Source organism: Ochotona curzoniae, unplaced genomic scaffold (assembly GCF_017591425.1).
Source record: "Ochotona curzoniae isolate NIBS_2020 unplaced genomic scaffold, NIBS_Ocur_1.0 contig_2210, whole genome shotgun sequence".
Classification (NCBI taxonomy): Eukaryota; Metazoa; Chordata; class Mammalia; order Lagomorpha; family Ochotonidae; genus Ochotona; species Ochotona curzoniae.
The window spans coordinates 31473550-31490653 of NW_024465369.1; the positions used below are offsets into that span (position 1 = coordinate 31473550).

A 17104-nucleotide genomic window follows, 5' to 3' on the forward strand; every position below is an offset into this window, starting at 1 on the left:
GAGAGTGTTAAAATACAAAATACAAGCAAGAAGATATTGAAAAGGGTTAGGGTCCTAAGAAGGAAGACTCTGGTGTTAAAATAACAAAATAAGTATCTCTTTATTAGTATAGGAAGAAAAAAAAAGGAATAAATGGATACTGATAGAGTAATTTTGTCTGAGGCTACAACTTCTTAGATACAGGGTATTCAAAGTTATGTTACTAAGAGTGAGTTGACATGTAATAATTTCTTAGCACATAAAATTGTCTGTCATGCATAAATGCCTACCTAGTGCTAATTATTGGTGATGGTGTTATTTTGTTGCTTAGTTTTGACTCCCCAGCCTAATGGCTTCTCCATTCTAAAATTTCTACATTCCTTGTCATGTCAACAGCCTTCTATAAATAGAGGCACACCGTGTATAAACTTTTCTGACTCTTTTTTCACTTAGCGTACTTTTCTGTATAGTGTGATAATTACATACTTTCTCTTCTATTTCTGTTCTATTCATTTTAAGATGCAGAGACAGCGAAAGAGAGAGAGAATGCTTGTGCTTGCTTGTTCACTTTCCAGATGGATACAACTGCTGGGAGTGGGTCAGGCAAAAGGCAGGAGCCAGAAACTCAGTGGCCTCTGCGCTGTGGGAGGTGTCACCCCCTGACCCCATGCTGCCTCCAGGTGGGCTCAGTGGCAGGAAGCTGCAGGCAGGAGCCAGGCTGTAGTATCTAATTCGGGCACTGTGCTGCAGGACGAGGCCTATGGCCAGCGAGGTTAAACCTAGTCCTCTGCCCTGCTTGGTTTTTCTCCTTTAAGAAATTGTCTGGGGCCCGGCGCAATAGCTTAGTGGCTAAAGTCCTCGCCTTGTACACCTGGAATCCCATAGAGGTGCCGGTTCCAATCCTGGCAGCCCTGCTTCCCATCCAGCTCGCTGCTTGTGGCCTGGGACAGCAGTTGAGGATGGGCCAAATCCTTGGGGTCCTTCACCCTCATAGGAGTCCCGGTAGAGCTCCTGGCTTCAGATTGGCTCAGCTCTGGCCATTGTGGTCACTTGGGGAGTGAACCATTGGATGGAAAATCTTCCTCTCTGTCTCTCCTCCTCTCTGTATATCTGCCTTTCCAATAAAAATAAATAAATCTTAAAATTAAATAATAATAATAAAAAGAAATTGTCTGGGCCCAGTGCGATGGCTCAGTGGATAAATCCTATGCCACCACAATGGACCCATCACCCATTTTCTAATTAATTTATCTTTTACTTTACTGTTGACATTTGACATTTCTTTTTTTTAAGGTTTATTTATTTTTATTGCAAAGTCAGATATACAGAGAGGAGGGACAGGAAGATCTTCTATCTGATGATTCATTCCCCAAGTAACCTCAGTGGTCAGTGCTGAGCCAATCTGAAGCCAGGAGCTTCTTCCAGGTCTCCCTCATGGGTGCAGGGTCCCAAGGCTTTGGACATCCTCTATTGCTTTTCCAGGCCACAAGCAAGGAGCTGAATGGAAAGTGGAGCAGCTGGGACATGAACCAGCACCCATTTGGGATCCTACCACATGCAAGGGAAGAACTTTAGCCACTAGGCTAGTGCACTGGGCCCTCTTTTGTGTTGAAATTTATAATTGGGAAGGCAGATGTACAGAAAAGGATATCCATAGAGAGAGAGAGAGATATCTTCCATCTGCTGGTTACTCCCCAAATACCTGCAATTGCTGGGACTTGGACAGGCCAAAGCCAGAAGCCTGGCGCTTCATGTGGGTCTCTCATTTGGGTGGCAGCTTAACGTGCCTTCCTCTGCCTTGAGTTAACTGCTTTGTGGTTAGTACTTTTTGTGTTTATTATAAAATACTTTCTTATCTAAAGATCAGAAGCAATCATTATAAAAATGATAAGAATGTTTTTGTAGATGACGTGTCAGCGTATGAATCTGTTAGCTCCACGGCAGTGTCGTAATCTCTCTTAATGGTGCCTCGTGGTGCCTCGTGGTATTGTGTCATCTCATGGTCACGCCGTGGACTGTGTCCGTTTCGGTCTCAGTGCCATCCTTAGCTCTTCCAGAGAGTGAGTTGCAGAGGGTTGACTAATACTTGTCGAATTAATTTATTGCATGAATAGGGTAGTAAGTAAAACTTTTCTGGGCCATCCATAGTAGAAAATGTAGCTTTCTTAGGATTTTTTTTTTTTTAAAGAGCGGGCAGTAAGCTGCAGTTAGATAAGAAGTACTATTGTTCTCAGGCAAATAGGATCATTATAGATACTGCGAATGCATTGTGTTTTTCTCCTCAGAAAACACTTGGAGAAAGGACCTAGCATGTTCTGTACTGAGGATTTGTTAAGTGGTTGAGGAGGCAGAGAAATTGAGGACATGTATGGAAGCATTGTATGGCACCTTGTAAACATGTATGGTATTTTAATGTGTTAGTTAAAAATAAAAGTGCACCAGAAAATAGAAATTAGGACATGTATTGTTAAGTGACAAGACTCCAGAGGTTTGTGAAGCATCAACGACCTTGACAATGATGCACAGCCCAGCCCACAGAGGAGCCGATGTAGGTCAAGCCCTCGGTGCAGTGTCATGCTGTGCTCCTCCAAAATATTCCAAAGGCATGAGTTGAGAAACTTACTAAAAATGTCCTTGCTTCAATATTCAACAAAAGAGAGAAAGTATGGTTGTAGGGTCTTAAAGAGCTCAGTTACGAAAAAGGAAGCAATAGCCCCAGGAAGCCTAGGTGAATTCTTTTCTGTGTTCCCTAGATTGCTCATTAAGGGCTGTGAAATGAAAGTAACCTTTGGGCCCTGCACGGTAGCCTAGTAGCTAACGCCCTTGCCTTCCATGAGCTGGGATCCCATAAATGGGTGGTGTTTGTATCCCAGCTGCTTCACTTCCCAGCCAGTTCCCTGCCTGTGGCCTGTGAAAGCAGTTGAGGATGACCCAAAATGTTGGGACCCCACATCTGCATGGGAGACTTGGAAGAAGCTCCTGGCTCGGGGCTCCTGGCTTCAGCTCAGCTCAGCTCTGACCATTGTGACCACTAGGGGAGTAGACCAGAGGGCAGAATATCTTTCTGTCTGTGTCTCCCTCTCTCTGTATATCTGCCTTTCCAGTAAAAAATAAAAATTTAAAAAAGAAGGTCGCCTTTCCTAGTGCTTGTAAAATGGGGGCAATAATTGCCTTTTTGGGTTGCTGTGATTCTTTTTTTTTTTTTTAAAGATTTATTTTTATTATGTTTTTATTGGAAAGGCAGATATACAGAGAGGAGGAGAGACAGAGAGGAAGATCTTCCATCCAATGATTCACTCCCCAAGTGAGCGCAACGGCCGATACTATGCCAGTCCGAAGCCAGGAGCCTCTTCCGGGTCTCCCACGCGGGTGCAGGTTCCCAAAGCTTTGAGCCGTCCTCGACTGCTTTCCCAGGCCACAGGCAGGGAGCTGGAAGGGAAGCAGGGCTGCTGGGATTAGAACTGGCGCCCATATGGGATCCCAGGCGTGCTAGGTGAGGACTTTAACCACTTGTGCCACCGCGCCGGGCCCTGCTGTGATTCTTAAATGTCATCAGTGGACAGAGTCCTTAGTGAACAAGATGCTTCTTTTGGTGTGCAGTTCATCACTTGCCATTGATATCGATGTACACAGCGAAAAAATCTGTAAGGAGAGGCCAGGAGGAAGTTTAGAAGTGAGTATTGTGAGCATCTGTAATTTTTATACACCCACCAGCTGTCTCCTTCCCTCCTTTCTGCCAAAAGTGTGGCATTGGCCGGTAGCTCTGTCAGCTCAAGTTCTTTCCCAGGTCTGTAAGTGGAGCTGGCCTGCCAGAACCCCTTTCTGTTTGTTATGATGCCATGCGGGGGTGGGTCCTGAATGTGGGGGTTGGGAGAGGCCCTCCAACAAAAGCTGTTTTGTGGACATGGAATGGGTGTGAGAACACGTCCCTCCCCCCTCACTCCATTGTTTCATCTGTGTGATTTAAATATGGTTCTCTTTGGCTTAAGCTAGTTCAAGTTGGGTTTCTGTTTCTTGCAACTGAGAGTGTTCTAGTGGTAAAAAAAAAAAAAAAAAGAACTAGGGCCCATTGCGGTGGCCTAGCAGCTAAAATCCTTGTCTTGCAAACACCAGGATCCATATGGGTGCTAGTTCTAATCCCAGCAATTCTGCTTCCCATCCAGCTCCCTGCTTGTGGCCTGGGAAAGCAGTGAAGCACCCCAAAGCCTTGGGACCCTGCACCCAAATGGGAGACACGGAGGAGGCTCCTGGCTTCAGATCAGTTCAGTTTTGACCATTGTGACCACTTGGGGAGTGAATCAATGTGCAGAAAATCCTTTCTGTATATCTAGTTTTCCAATAAAAATAAGTATGTATTTTTTTAAAAGCAACTTTGGGATGTTTATATCAATTCTCTGTTATGGGCCTTTATTTTGATTTTGAAAGTAATGATATGATCTGTGATTTATGCCTTTCTTCTCTTTTTGGTGTAGTCTATTTTAATTTGAAAAGCTAACTTATTAATTACTCTATGTCCTTCATATTTAACAAACTATTATATAAACCACATAGTTTTCAAGATATCACTTTGTAGCTTTCTCCACAGCAGTTACGTTACATTGTTATGCAGTTACAATGTCTTCAATGTTACAATGTTTTCATAATAGTAACAGCAGCACGCACAATGTATCCTTTTGAAAGAGTGCAGTTTTCAGCTGAGTTTGGGTGTGTCTTGGCTCCACAGAGATATGATCAGGGCAGGAGTTTCTGTGACACAACAGAGTGATTTGAGAGGTAATTTAGAAGAAACAATTTATATTACTGAATTAGTGCACTGCAAGTGAGAAGGGTCAGACTTTTGAAACAGTAGGAGCCTCAAAATCCAGGAAGAAGTGAAGATTTGAAACCTGTCCTATGGACTTTTCTGAACTTACTTTTTTTTTTTTTGAGATTTATTTTTGTTTTCCTTGGAAAGACAGATATATAGACAGAAGGAGAGACAAAGAAATATCTCCCGAGCTGAGAACTTCTTCCTGGTCTCCCATTTGGATAAAGGGTCCCAAAGTCCTGAGCCATGCTTTACTGCTTTCCCAGGCCACAAGCAGGGAGCTGGATGGGAACGGTATTAGAACGGGCAACTATCTGGGATCCTGGCGCATGCAATGCCAGGACGTTAGCTGCTACGTTACCCCCTGGGCCCTGCTTAATGGGATTATTGAGAGAATTAAAAGGTTCCATAAAGAGCTGGCACAAAGTAGATGTCTGGAAGTGTTACCTATTGCAGTTCTGTTCTATTTGATATCAGTAATCAGATAAATATTTCAGCACATATGGGCAGCAAGGAGGAAACCTCGATCATTGCTTTCAGGAAATTTCCACCCAGTAGTGCAGTGGGGTTTAGATGCTTTTTTTTTTTTTCAACAACAGCTGCAGGCTGTTAGGTCAAGGAAGTTCCAAACAGTCACTTTCTCCCTGAAGAACTGACCTGGACAGAGCTTTGTGGGGTGTTTGGTGACTATGTGAAGTGGAAGAGAGACCCATGGGCAGGACGTGTGCAAGCATCTTCTGAGAACAGCCAGCTGACGCGTGAGTCTCATCTGGTGAATTTGGAGTAAAGTCAGCCAAAGCTGAAGCCCGAGATAAATAGGAGGCTTGGCAGATTCGTGATGATGGCAAGTTTTCTTTTTTTTTTTTTTTTTAAACATTTATTTACTTTTCCTGGAAAGGCAGATACACAGATAGAAGGAGAAAGATTTTCTATGCACTTCTTTACTCCTCAAGTGGCCGCAACTGCCGGAGTGGACTGATCCGGACTAAGCCAGGAGGAGCCAGAAGCTTCTTCCAAGTCTCCCACATGGGTGACCAAGGTCCATGAACTTGGATGGTCCTCCACTGCGTTCCCTGGTGCATTAGCAGGGAGCTGGATTGGAAGTGGAGCAGCTAGGACACGAACCAGTGCCCTTATAGGATGCCGTTGTGTGCAAGGTGAAGCTTCAAACAATCAAGCTGGGCCGGAGGGTGAGTTTTGAGAGATGTTTGATGAGTTTGGCTTTTTGTTTACATCACAGCCTTTGAACAGGAGAATGGCTGGCAGTAACAGTGCATCTTAGCTTAAGGAAGATGTGCTGCAGAGAAGGAGAACAGGTGCAGTGGGAGACTCCGAGGCTCCGGGGCCTCTTTAATTACAGAGACAATTCAGCAGCGAGAGAGCTGTGCTGTGACAGCAGCAGGCATCTAAACGAAGCCGTGTATAGGTCCCACAGTCCCAGCCAACAGGGAGCAGACCGGGCCTTTCTTAAAGGTTTCCATGCTTTGGGGGAGACTTGTCCTCTGTCAGCATCCCTCCGACAGGAAAGTCGGGGACCCCGCGGTGGGGGAAGGGACGGAGGCGGGGCGCAGGCGGGAGGGGCGTGGGGGCGGGCCCGCCCCGGGGTATCGCGAGAGTTGGGCGGACCGAACCCTCTCAGCAGTCCATTCCCCCCTCCCTCCCGGGAGCAGCCGCCGGCCCCGCACTCCGCAAATTCTGAGCTCTCATCATGGCGGCGGCGGCGGCGGCCGTCGGGGGGCCGCAGCCGCCCGAGCCCGAGCTGGCCGCGTCGGGGCTGGCCCTGGACAAGGCGGCCACCGCGGCGCACCTGAAGGCGGCCCTCAGCCGGCCGGACAACCGGGCGGGTGCGGAGGAGCTGCAGGCGCTGCTGGAGCGGGTGCTGAGCGCCGAGCGGCCGCTGGCCGCGGCTGCGGGCGGCGAGGAGGCGGCGGGCGGCGGCGCGGGGGCGGCCGAGGAGGAGGCCCTGGAGTGGTGTAAGTGCCTTCTGGCGGGCGGCGGCGGCTACGACGAGTTCTGCGCGGCGGTGCGGGCCTACGACCCCGCGGCGCTCTGCGGCCTGGTCTGGACAGCCAACTTCGTGGCCTACCGCTGCCGGACGTGCGGCATCTCCCCCTGCATGTCGCTGTGCGCCGAGTGCTTCCACCAGGGCGACCACACCGGACACGACTTCAACATGTTCCGCAGCCAGGCCGGGGGCGCCTGTGACTGCGGGGACAGCAACGTGATGCGGGAGAGTGGGTGAGTGCAGTCCTCCCAGCCCGGGGACCCCGCGGGAGGCCGGGGGGGAGTGGACGCCGCAGGGAGCCGGAGCTGACAGGCAGGAGGAAGGAGGCAGTGATGGGGGGTCAGGTGGGGGATCAGGTGGGGGCAGGCAGCGGCCGCCTGCGGATGGCCGTGGCTGAGCTGTCAGCCGTGGAGAGCGGGTGGGAGGAGGGCGGCGCGGAGTTGTGGATTTTCGGGGCAGCGGGAGGCAGGTGAGTAAGAGCGAGAGCCGAATCGGTGCCGATGGGTGCGTGGGCTGGGAGGGGAGAGGAGGAACGAGGACAGGATCCTTGAGGAATGCTGGGGTCCAGCTGTCAGTTGTGCCCGATTCTGTGCCGGGTTAAGGGGGCAAGAGGCTTGGGTTGTGATCTGGAGTGGCTGGGAGGGGAATGGCATTGACGAGCGAACCGGGATCTGTGGAGGAAGAGGAGGACTGGGGAGGTGGGCTCCGCACGGCGGGGAAGGACGCTTGGGGAAAAGGGCTCCTGGACTGTCAAGTGTGTCCGTCAGTGGAGAAACGGGGGAGGAGACAAGGGGAGGGGCCTGCGTGAAGAGCTGCTGTTGAGCTTGCGAGTATTTGGTGTGCTGGAGTGACATCTAGAATTGGGCTTAGTCAGTCATAGAATAGCCTCCACAGCGGGAGAACCAACAGGACACTGAGCGAATTAGATGACCAGGGTTGGGCCTTATCTGGCTAAGGGCACCTGCCCGCTGACTGCTATGTGAGCTTCTGTCTCAGAAAAAGGCACAGCAGCGATGCGCCGGCTGTTGGGACGTGGGACAAACAACAACATTTCGGAGTTTTCAGTGGCATAGCAAGTTGAGATGTGGAGCCTGGGCTTGGGACATGGTTTCGGTGACCTGAGAAGTCCGGAGAGAAAAGGAGAAGTTTCCTGGGATAGGAGAATTTGCATGGGTTGAAAGAACGTTAGCTAGCAAAGCTGGTTACTCAGGATTTTCAGGTGTTCCAAATGGTCATTTTTTTTTTTTTTTCTTCTTTGGAGCACCTGTAGGTTACTGTTACTTCAAAATACACCTCCATTGTATGTGCAACCTTCCTGGGATAAATGAGATAAATGAGGCTTTGACTTACCCTGGGTCTTCTAACCAGAGTAGAAAGTGACAGATTCCTTGAATAATGCTCTGACAGTCGGAGGAAGGGAGGAAGCTTCTTTGCAGAGGGCAAAGAGGTATTTTGAGCTTGCAGACAACAATAACAACCGCAGCTAATGTTTGGGATCTGGAACTGCATACCTGACTCATTAATAAGGTCGAATACATGTGTCTGTAAGAACAAAACCGATACTGTAATTAAGAGAGGCACAGCTTGCAGCTTCCCTCTCTGCGGTCTCCTGTGTGCCCAGTTGTTTCCCACTGTTTCCAGTTTCTCTTTAGTGCTGCACGAGGACATATAAATCTGTTTGCCAGTTTTTCGGTGCAGAACGGAGCATACTTTACACTGTTCTGCATCTTTTTTTTTTTGTTTGTTTATCAGAGACAGCTTTTCATATTGGTAGAACAGTGTCCTTTTCAAAACACCTGCTGCATTTGTGTTCTTACTGAGAATTTGCATTGTTTGCCTTAAACATCTCTTCTGCCTGGGGTTTGGGCTTCAAGTATGGATGTAAGAACCTGGGATACATGTCTTTTCTTGCCTGTACAAGAACACGAGTGGGGTATGTTTTGAAAAGTGCAAGTCCTGTGCCCCGGCACGGTAGACTAGTGGCTAAAGTTCTCGCCTTCCACGCGTCAGGATCCCGTGTGGACACTGGTTCTAATCCAAAAAGCCCCACTTCCCATTCAGCTCCCTGCTAGTAGCCTGGGAAAGCAGTCAAGGACGGCCCAAAGCTTTGGGACCCTGCACCTACCTAGGAGACCCCCAAGAAGCTCCTAGCTCCTGGCTTTGGATCAGCTCAGTTCTGGCCGTTGCAGCCACTTCGAGTGAATAATCAGATGGAAAATCTTCCTTTCTGTCTCTTCTCTCTGTATATCTGACTTTCCAATAAATAAAAAAAAAGTCTTTAAAAAAGAAGTGCGAGTTCCACATTATTCTCCATAGGGCTTATTACCAAACAGTATGTGCCTGTTTTCTGAAAGGCACATCTACAGAATTTTATTAAGCTACTTAAGCTACTTATCTGGTTAAAAGCGATCATTTTTAAAAAAGATTTTATTTATTTTTTATTGGAAAGTCAGATACACAGAGAGGAGGAGAGACAGAGAGGAAGATCTTCAGTCCGATGATTAACTCCCCAAGTGAGCACAACAACTGGTGCTGAGCTAGTCTGCAGCCAGTAGCCAGGAGCTCTTTCTAGGTCTCCCATGCAGGTACAGGGTCCCAAGACTTTGGGGTGTCCTTGACTGCTTTCCCAGGCCACAAGCAGGGAGCTGGATGGGAAGCAGGGCTGCTGGGATTAGAATTGATGCCAATATGGAATCCTGGCATGTGCAAGGTGAGGACTTTAGCTGCTAGGCCATTGTACCGGGCCCAAAAGTGATCATTTTTGCTCTTTATGTGATTTATTTTAATAGTTCTGAAATGTTACAGTTGTATTCTTGCTGTAGAGAGGAAGCAAGTGGGGTGTAGAATTTAAAAGCTTATTCAAGATCACACAGACATAAGCTAGGCATGCTTGCCCTAGAGCCAGAGGCCTTATAACGATGTTTTTTTTTTTTTTATTATCTCTGCCAAAGAGCATTCTTTTTTTTTTGTTTTAAGATTTATTTTATTTTTTATTGGAAAGGCAGATATACAGAGAGGAAGATCTTCTGTCCAATAATTCACTCCAAAAATGAGCACAATGGCCGGTGCAGCGCCAATCCGAAGCCAGGATCCAGGAACCTCTCCCAGGTCTCCCACATGGGTGCAGGGTCCCAAGGTCTTGGGCCATACTCGACTGCTTTCCCAGGCCACAAGTAGGGAGCTGGATGGGAAGTGGAGCTGCTGGGATGAGAACTGGCTCCCATATGGGATCCCAGGCGTTCAAGGCGAGGACTTCGGCCACTAGGCCACGCCGCCAGCCCCAAATTGTATCATTCTTACATAGTTCTTTTTTTCTAATTTAAAAGGAACCTTAAAATAGAGATGCTGGAACATCTTTTGCTAATACTAAACACATTTTTGCTTTTTAAGAAGGATTTATTAATTTATTTCAAAAGTAGAGTCAGAGGCATAGAGTGAAACACAAAATGGTCCACCTGCTAGTTCACTCCTCAGCCAAGGCTGTGTCAGGTCAAAACCAGGAGCCCAGGACCCTATCAGGGTCTCCCAGGAGAGGGGCAGGGGCTCATCTTCACTGCTGTCCCAAAGGCATGAGCAGCAAGCTGGGGCAGAAGCAGAGCAGCTGAGACTTGAAACAACCTCAGGTATGGGATATTGGTGTTATTGGTGGCAGCTTAATGCACTGTACAACAGTGCTTGCTTTGACATTTTTGCTTTTAGAAAAGGTTAGCATTTACAAAATTTCTCTGTTCCCTATGAGCATCAAAATAGGAAATGATATTGATTTTTTGAATGCAGTGGTAATTATTAGTTTTTTCTGGATCAGCATTAAATCTATTCTTTCTTTTTTTTTAAAGTTTTATTTTTACTGGAAAGTCAGATATACAGAGAGGAGGAGAAACAGAGAGGAAAATCTTCTGTCCGATGATTCACTCCCCAAGTGAGCATACCGACTGGTGCTGAGCTAGTCTGAAGCCAGGAGCCAGGAGCTCTTTCTAGGTCTCCCATGCAGGTGCAGGATCCCGAGGCTTTGGGCCATCCTCGACTGCTTTCCCAGGCCACAAGCAGGGAGCTGGATGGGAAGTGAGGCTGCTGGGATTAGAACCGGTTCCCATGTGGGATCCCGACATACGTAAGGTGAAGACTTTAGTCACTGGGCCATCGCACCAGACCCAAATCTATTCTCTTAATTGTGATGCTTCAGTGCAGGAATGAAATTAGGAGAGTGCCAGTTCATTTCATTTCTGATACTTATATGGATTTAGGACATCATGCCACAGATAGTCTAGATCCTAAGCGCATGGCATTTACCCTTACTGGCACCTCCTGGGCACCTACACAGTGTGAATATTCTAAATGTTTCTGAATTGTAGTGTCAAAAAGATTTCCAATGGTTAAAAAAAAGCTACTTGGAGTGGCAAGATTGGCAGCAATTCATAACTGTTGAACTATCAAAACCACTTGAGCAGGACCCTCGGAACAGACCCCACATCAGGGACATGGGTGGGTGGGAGGCTGGGTGGGGCTTCTCCCTTAATATCCCCCTTTACCTCAGATACATGAAGGAAACAATATGGAAATAATAGCCTTACTCACTTTCCTGTAGCCCTTGAACCTTTTTACCTTAATTAACTACGTAAAGATTGTGAAAAATATAATAAATTATGGAAAAAGTTTAAAAAAAAAGAAACTATGGCAAAAAAATAAGATAGCATGTAGTAGAAATCTTATAATATTGTCTGACTGTCTGGTTTTGGGATCTAACGTGGTCTCAACCAGAAACTGGGGTTTTAGACATTTAGTTTTGGAACTTTGATTCAGAATATGACAGTTTTCATGTTCTATCCTGTATTATACTTTGATTTTCTTGCTTGTTCTTTGTCATAGATTGTAACAAATATGAAAGATTGAAAAAAATATGGATCTGATCTTAATTTAAACACCATTATGATCTTTTATACTTAGGAGTTCAAGAGATACTGAAGTGGTATCTGAAGAGATACTGAAATAGTGACTACAATACCATAGAAATTGTCCTAAAAATGCATTGTTTTGGGGGCTAGTGTGGTGGCTCCATTGGCTAATTCTATCCCTGTAAGCGCCAGCATCCCATATGGGCACTAGTCTGTGTTCCGGCTGCTGTTTCCCATCCAGCTGTCTGTTAATGCCGTAGGAAAGCAATGGAGGATGGCCCAAAGCCTTGGGAACCTGCACCCATTTGGGAGATCCCAGGGAAACTCCTGGCTTTGCATTGGTTAAGCTCTGGCCATTGTGGCCATTTGGGCAGTGAATCAGTGGATGAGAGATCTTTCTGCCTCTCTATTTGTAAATCTGCATTTCCTATAAAAATAAATATTTTAAAAAATTATGTTGATTTTGTTGTCTAAGAGGAATCTTTGATTATGACACTCACAGCAACTTTATGTTTCATTGTTTCATGCATGTTTTTCTTCTTTTTAAATATCGTGTTAATTATAACATGAAAATGCTAAGTGGTAAAGTAAGAAAGGCACCATTTTCCATCGTACTCCTTAGTGAGAGATTTCCATGGCTTTATTATGGACTTACTTTATGCTTTATCCAGGAGTTTTAGATATTTTGTTTAATGAATTTTTAGGTGATTTGGACTGAGGTAGTGCTATAAATGGAGATAGTGAATGGTGAAAAGTGTCATTTTTTTTTAGTGCATTGCTCATTTCCCTTAGACTATTTGTTGATACCCCCCTTTAAACATGAAGGAAACAATATGGAAAAAAAAAAGTATTTTTCTCCCATTGAAAAAAAAAAAGATAACCCTGCTAAAATATTTTGAAATCTTATGTATAGCTCTCTTTTTCTTGTGTTTGTTTTAAGCATAGAATTTTCTCAAAGTTTGGTTTCCTATATTGTAAAACATTTGATATTTTTTATAAATGAAAGTAAGATTAAAAAAAAATATTTGTTGAGCCCTGTCTCGTATTAGCACAAAATAGTTTCATTTTATTAAAAAAATATATTTATTTGTCAGAGTGACAGAGGAAAAGATCTTCCATTTGATGGTTTACTTCCCCAGTGGCTACAAGGGCTAGTGCTAAGCCTAATCTCTGGGTGGCAGTGGCCCAAGCACCTGGGTGCTCTTTTTCTGCCTTCCCAAGCATAGTAGCATGGAGCTGGATTGGAAGCAGAGCAGGTCAGAATTGAAACCTGTATGCCAGTGCCAACCCCTCTTTATTTTTTTCTTTTTATGATTACATACTATGCCATTGAACTTTTAATAAAGACTATTATAACTTTCTTTTTTATTTGAAAGAGTCACAAAGAGGAGGTGAGACAGAAAAGAGAGAATCTTCCAAGCACCTAGCTACCTTCTGCTTCCCTTCCAGGCACATTAACAGGAAATGGGTTGGTACTGGAGCAGCCAGTGTCCATATGGGATGCTGGTGTCTCAGGCAGAGGCTCAGCCTCCTATGTCACAGTACTAGCCCTATGCTATTGTATTTTCATAGTTTTATATTGTACTTGATGTAGTCAGTTCACTACTGCCATACATTCAAGTTATTTCCTGTTTTGGGTTGTTTTTGTAGTTAGCGTTTCTGTTTATTTTTCTTCGTATATATCTGTTAAGATAAATTCCCACAAGCTGTATCTTAAAGGGCATGTGCATTTTAAACTTCAGTAGAGCCCTCCAAAGACACGGATTTACATACCGAACAGTGATGTTTTCCATAAAAAGAGTTTGTATTCTTTCATCCTGCCAATATATATGTAGTGCCGTAAGTTTTCTGCACCTTATTAATCTTGTAACTGAAATGTGCTATTTTATTTATTACTCCTTCTTTTCAGGCTGCAGTATTTTAAAGCAAAAATTGATATCCTTTCAATTTATAAATATTAATGTATGTTTCTCAGTAAAGAGATAAGATTTCTGAAGTGAAACAGCTCAGATGACCATTAGAGGATGAATGCATGAATAACAGGTGGTTGCTACTTGTAACGGAATATGTATTCGGGGTTGAGAAGGACTGAAGTTCTGACACATCCAGCTAACTGGATAAACCTTGAAGACGTGTTAAGTGAAATAAGCCGGCCACAGGAGGACAGTTAGGAAGCACTGTTCGGGATAACTGTGCCTAGGGGCAGTGGGAAGGGGAGGACGAGTCACTGTGAAATGGTTACAGAATGTCACGTTGGGAAGATGAGTTTCTAGGATGGATGGTGATGTTGGTGGCACAACAATGTGAATGCAATAAATGCTGCTGAACACTTGAAATGGTTCAAATGCTCAGTTTTATGTTTGCCTATTTAATAATAGCTTACACACTCCACAGTGTCATTACCATAACCTGAGTATTCATACTTATTAAATTAATATCTTCAGATATCCATTGAGTGTTCCAATTATACAGGTTGTACTCTAAATGATTTCTTGGAGTTGATTTGTTAGAATCAGGATCCAGATAAGTCTTCTCTGTATGTATTTCATCGTAATATCTTTTAATTTATACATTCCCTCACCCTGCTTTACTCCTCTGCCACTTACTAGTCAAAGAATCCCGCTTCCTGAGTCTCACTGACACATCTTTGTGATGCCAATGTGTTTCCCTACCCCTTATTTTCTGTGGGTTAGTAGTGGGACCTAGAGGTTTGATCGAATTTCAGGTTCTTTTAAAAAGTTTGTTTTGCAAGAAAACTTCATAGAGGTGTTTGATCTTTTGAAATATCATGTTATCTTATTTTTAAAGATTTATTTGTTTTTTATTTGAAAGGCAGATATACAGAGAGAAGGAGAGACAGAGAGGAAGATCCTCTGTCGATGGTTCACTCCCCAAGTGGCTGCAATGGCCGGAGCTGAGCTGATCCGAAGCCAGGAGCCAGGAGCTCTTCCGGGTCTCCCATGCATGTGCAGGGTCCCAAGGCTTTGGGCTGTCCTCAACTGCTTTCCCAGGCCACAAGCAGGGAGCTGAATGGGAAGTGGAGCTGCTGGGATTAGAACTGGTGTCCATATGGGATCCCGGCACACCCGTGTGGGAGACCCGGAAGAGGCTTCTGGCTTCGGATCGGCATAGCATCGGCCGTTGTGCTCACTTGGGGAGTGAATCATCAGATGGAAGATCTTCTCTCTGTTTCTCTTCTCTGTATATCTGCCTTTCCAATAAAAGTAAAATAAATCTTAAAAATATATATATATTAAAAAATATATATATATTTCATTCCTGATTTATATCCCTCAAAAAATATTCATGGTTTGATGATGAAATCTGTTTCTTGTTTACTCTTGCATTTATAGTGCTCCTTATACACCTGAGATTATGGTTTTGGTTCTGTAGGGAGGGTTGAAGAGTGTGGCTTCTCTGTGGAGCTTTCTTTCCTATGAACCCCAGATTTTCACTGTGGTTTTACTCTCAACGAATTCAAGAGAAGCACAGTGTTGCTCATGATCTAAGAGCTTGGAGGAAGAGCTAAAGGGGTTTCCCTTCCTTTTTTGTGTATTATTATTATTATTATTTTTTTTAAAGATTTATTTTTTATTATTTTTTCATTGGAAAGGCGGATATACAGAGAGGAGAGACAGAGAGGAAGATCTTCCGTCCGATGATTCACTCCCCAAGTGAGCGCAACAGGCCGATACTATGCCGATCCGAAGCCAGGAGCCTCTTCTGGGTCTCCCACGCGGGTGCAGGGTCCCAAGGCTTTGGGCCGTCCTCGACTGCTTTCCCGGGCCACATGCAGGGAGCTGGAAGGGAAGCGGGGCTGCCGGGATTAGAACCGGCGCCCATATGGGATCCCAGGCGTGCAAGGCGAGGACCTTTAACCACTTGCGCCACCGCGCCGGGCCCTGTGTATTATTATTATAATTATTATTTAAAAGGCAAAGAAGAAGGAAAGACAAAGATTTTCCATCCACTGATTCACTGCACAAATGACTGCAGAGGCCATTGCTGAGCCAATAGAGGACAGGAGCTTCCCCTGGCTTTCACATTTGGGTGCAGGATTCCAGGCCTGGGGCATTCTCTATTGCTTTCCCAGGCCACAAGCAGGGAGCAGGATGGGAAACTTAGCAGCTGGAACACTAACTGGCACCTATGTGGGATCCCAGGCATGCAAGGCAAGGATTTGCCACTAGGCTATTGTGCCAGACCCTGGATTCTTTAAAGTTGTCGTTGTTTCTTTCTTTCTTTTTTTATTTTTAAAATTTTATTTATTTATTTTTGATACAGTTGTTGGCGCTGAGGTCCTTCATTGTTTCTAAAAAGATTGCAGGGATTCTGAACCTGTCTCTTTGTATAATGGACTGGAATTTCTTTCTTTCTTTTTTTTTTTTTTTTGAGATTTATTTATTGGAAAGGCTGATTTACAGAGAGGAGGAAATACAGAGAGAGAAATCTTCTATCTGCTGGCTCACTCTCCCCAAGTGGCTGCAACAGCTAGAGCTAAGGTGATGCAGAGTCAGGAGCCTCTTCTGGGTCTCCCACATGGTGCAGGGTCCCAAGGCTTTGGGCCATGCTTGACTGCTTCCCCAGGCCACAGGCAGGGAGCTGGATGAGAAGTGGAGCAGCTGGGCACATATGTGACACCTCAATTACAAAATGTTTTTCTCGGTCCATTTGTATAATTGGGATTCTGGTATATTAAAGGATTTAGCCATTGAGCCGTCGTGCTGGGCCCTAGAATTTCTTAAGGATGGATTCCTGGCTATGCAGTTGTGGGGATGTCCAGTGTTCTGCCTTCAGTATCATTAGATACTCACAGATTATCCTCCAATGGTTGATGTACTTTGCTTTCAATTATATTGGTGTGAGGAATTTCAGTTACTGTTTTTCTGTTTATGAAGACTTTTGACAATTTTTTGATTATATATGTATTTTATTTTTTAATGTCTATTTTTATTGAAAGGCCGATATGCTGATAGGAGGAGAGACAGAGGGAAAGATCTTCCATCTGCTTGTTCACTCTCCACATTGTCACAATGGCCAGACTGATCTGAAATCAACGCACGAGCCAGGAGCTTCTTCGGGTTTCCCACGTGGATGTAGGGTCCTAAGGCTTTGGGTGATCCTCAGCTGCTTTCCCAGGCTACAAGCAGAGAGCTGGAATGGGAGTGGAGTAACCAGGACATGATGTGACTTTCATATGGGATCCTAGCGCATGCAAGGCAAGGAGTTTTTACCCAATAGGCTTCTGTGTCAGGCCCAATTTTGTAGATATTTTAAAACTTGCTAATTTTTTTCTGACTGGTAAAATAGAGCAGTTTTCATGTTTTGAGACCATTTAGGCTTCTTGGCTTATGAACTGCTGTTATGTGTTTTCCATTTGACTTTTTTGCATTATGTTACTGAGCTTTAAGAATCTGGTTA

At 45.0% G+C, this 17104-nt stretch overlaps 1 protein-coding gene across 3 annotated transcripts in view; it reads left to right on the forward strand.

The window, feature by feature from the left end:
• The first annotated feature begins 6475 nt into the window (after nt 1–6475).
• UBR3 (ubiquitin protein ligase E3 component n-recognin 3) overlaps nt 6476–17104 on the forward strand; it is a 169804-nt gene continuing 159175 nt past the window's right edge. For 2 of the 3 annotated variants that reach the window (XM_040971696.1, XM_040971697.1), the window contains exon 1: nt 6816–7024. In XM_040971696.1, coding sequence (XP_040827630.1) covers nt 6903–7024 — 122 coding nt within the window. In that variant the 5' untranslated portion in view covers nt 6816–6902. Of the gene's footprint in view, nt 7025–17104 lie in introns of all 3 variants that reach the window. The other variant, XM_040971695.1, reaches the window with a different exon arrangement.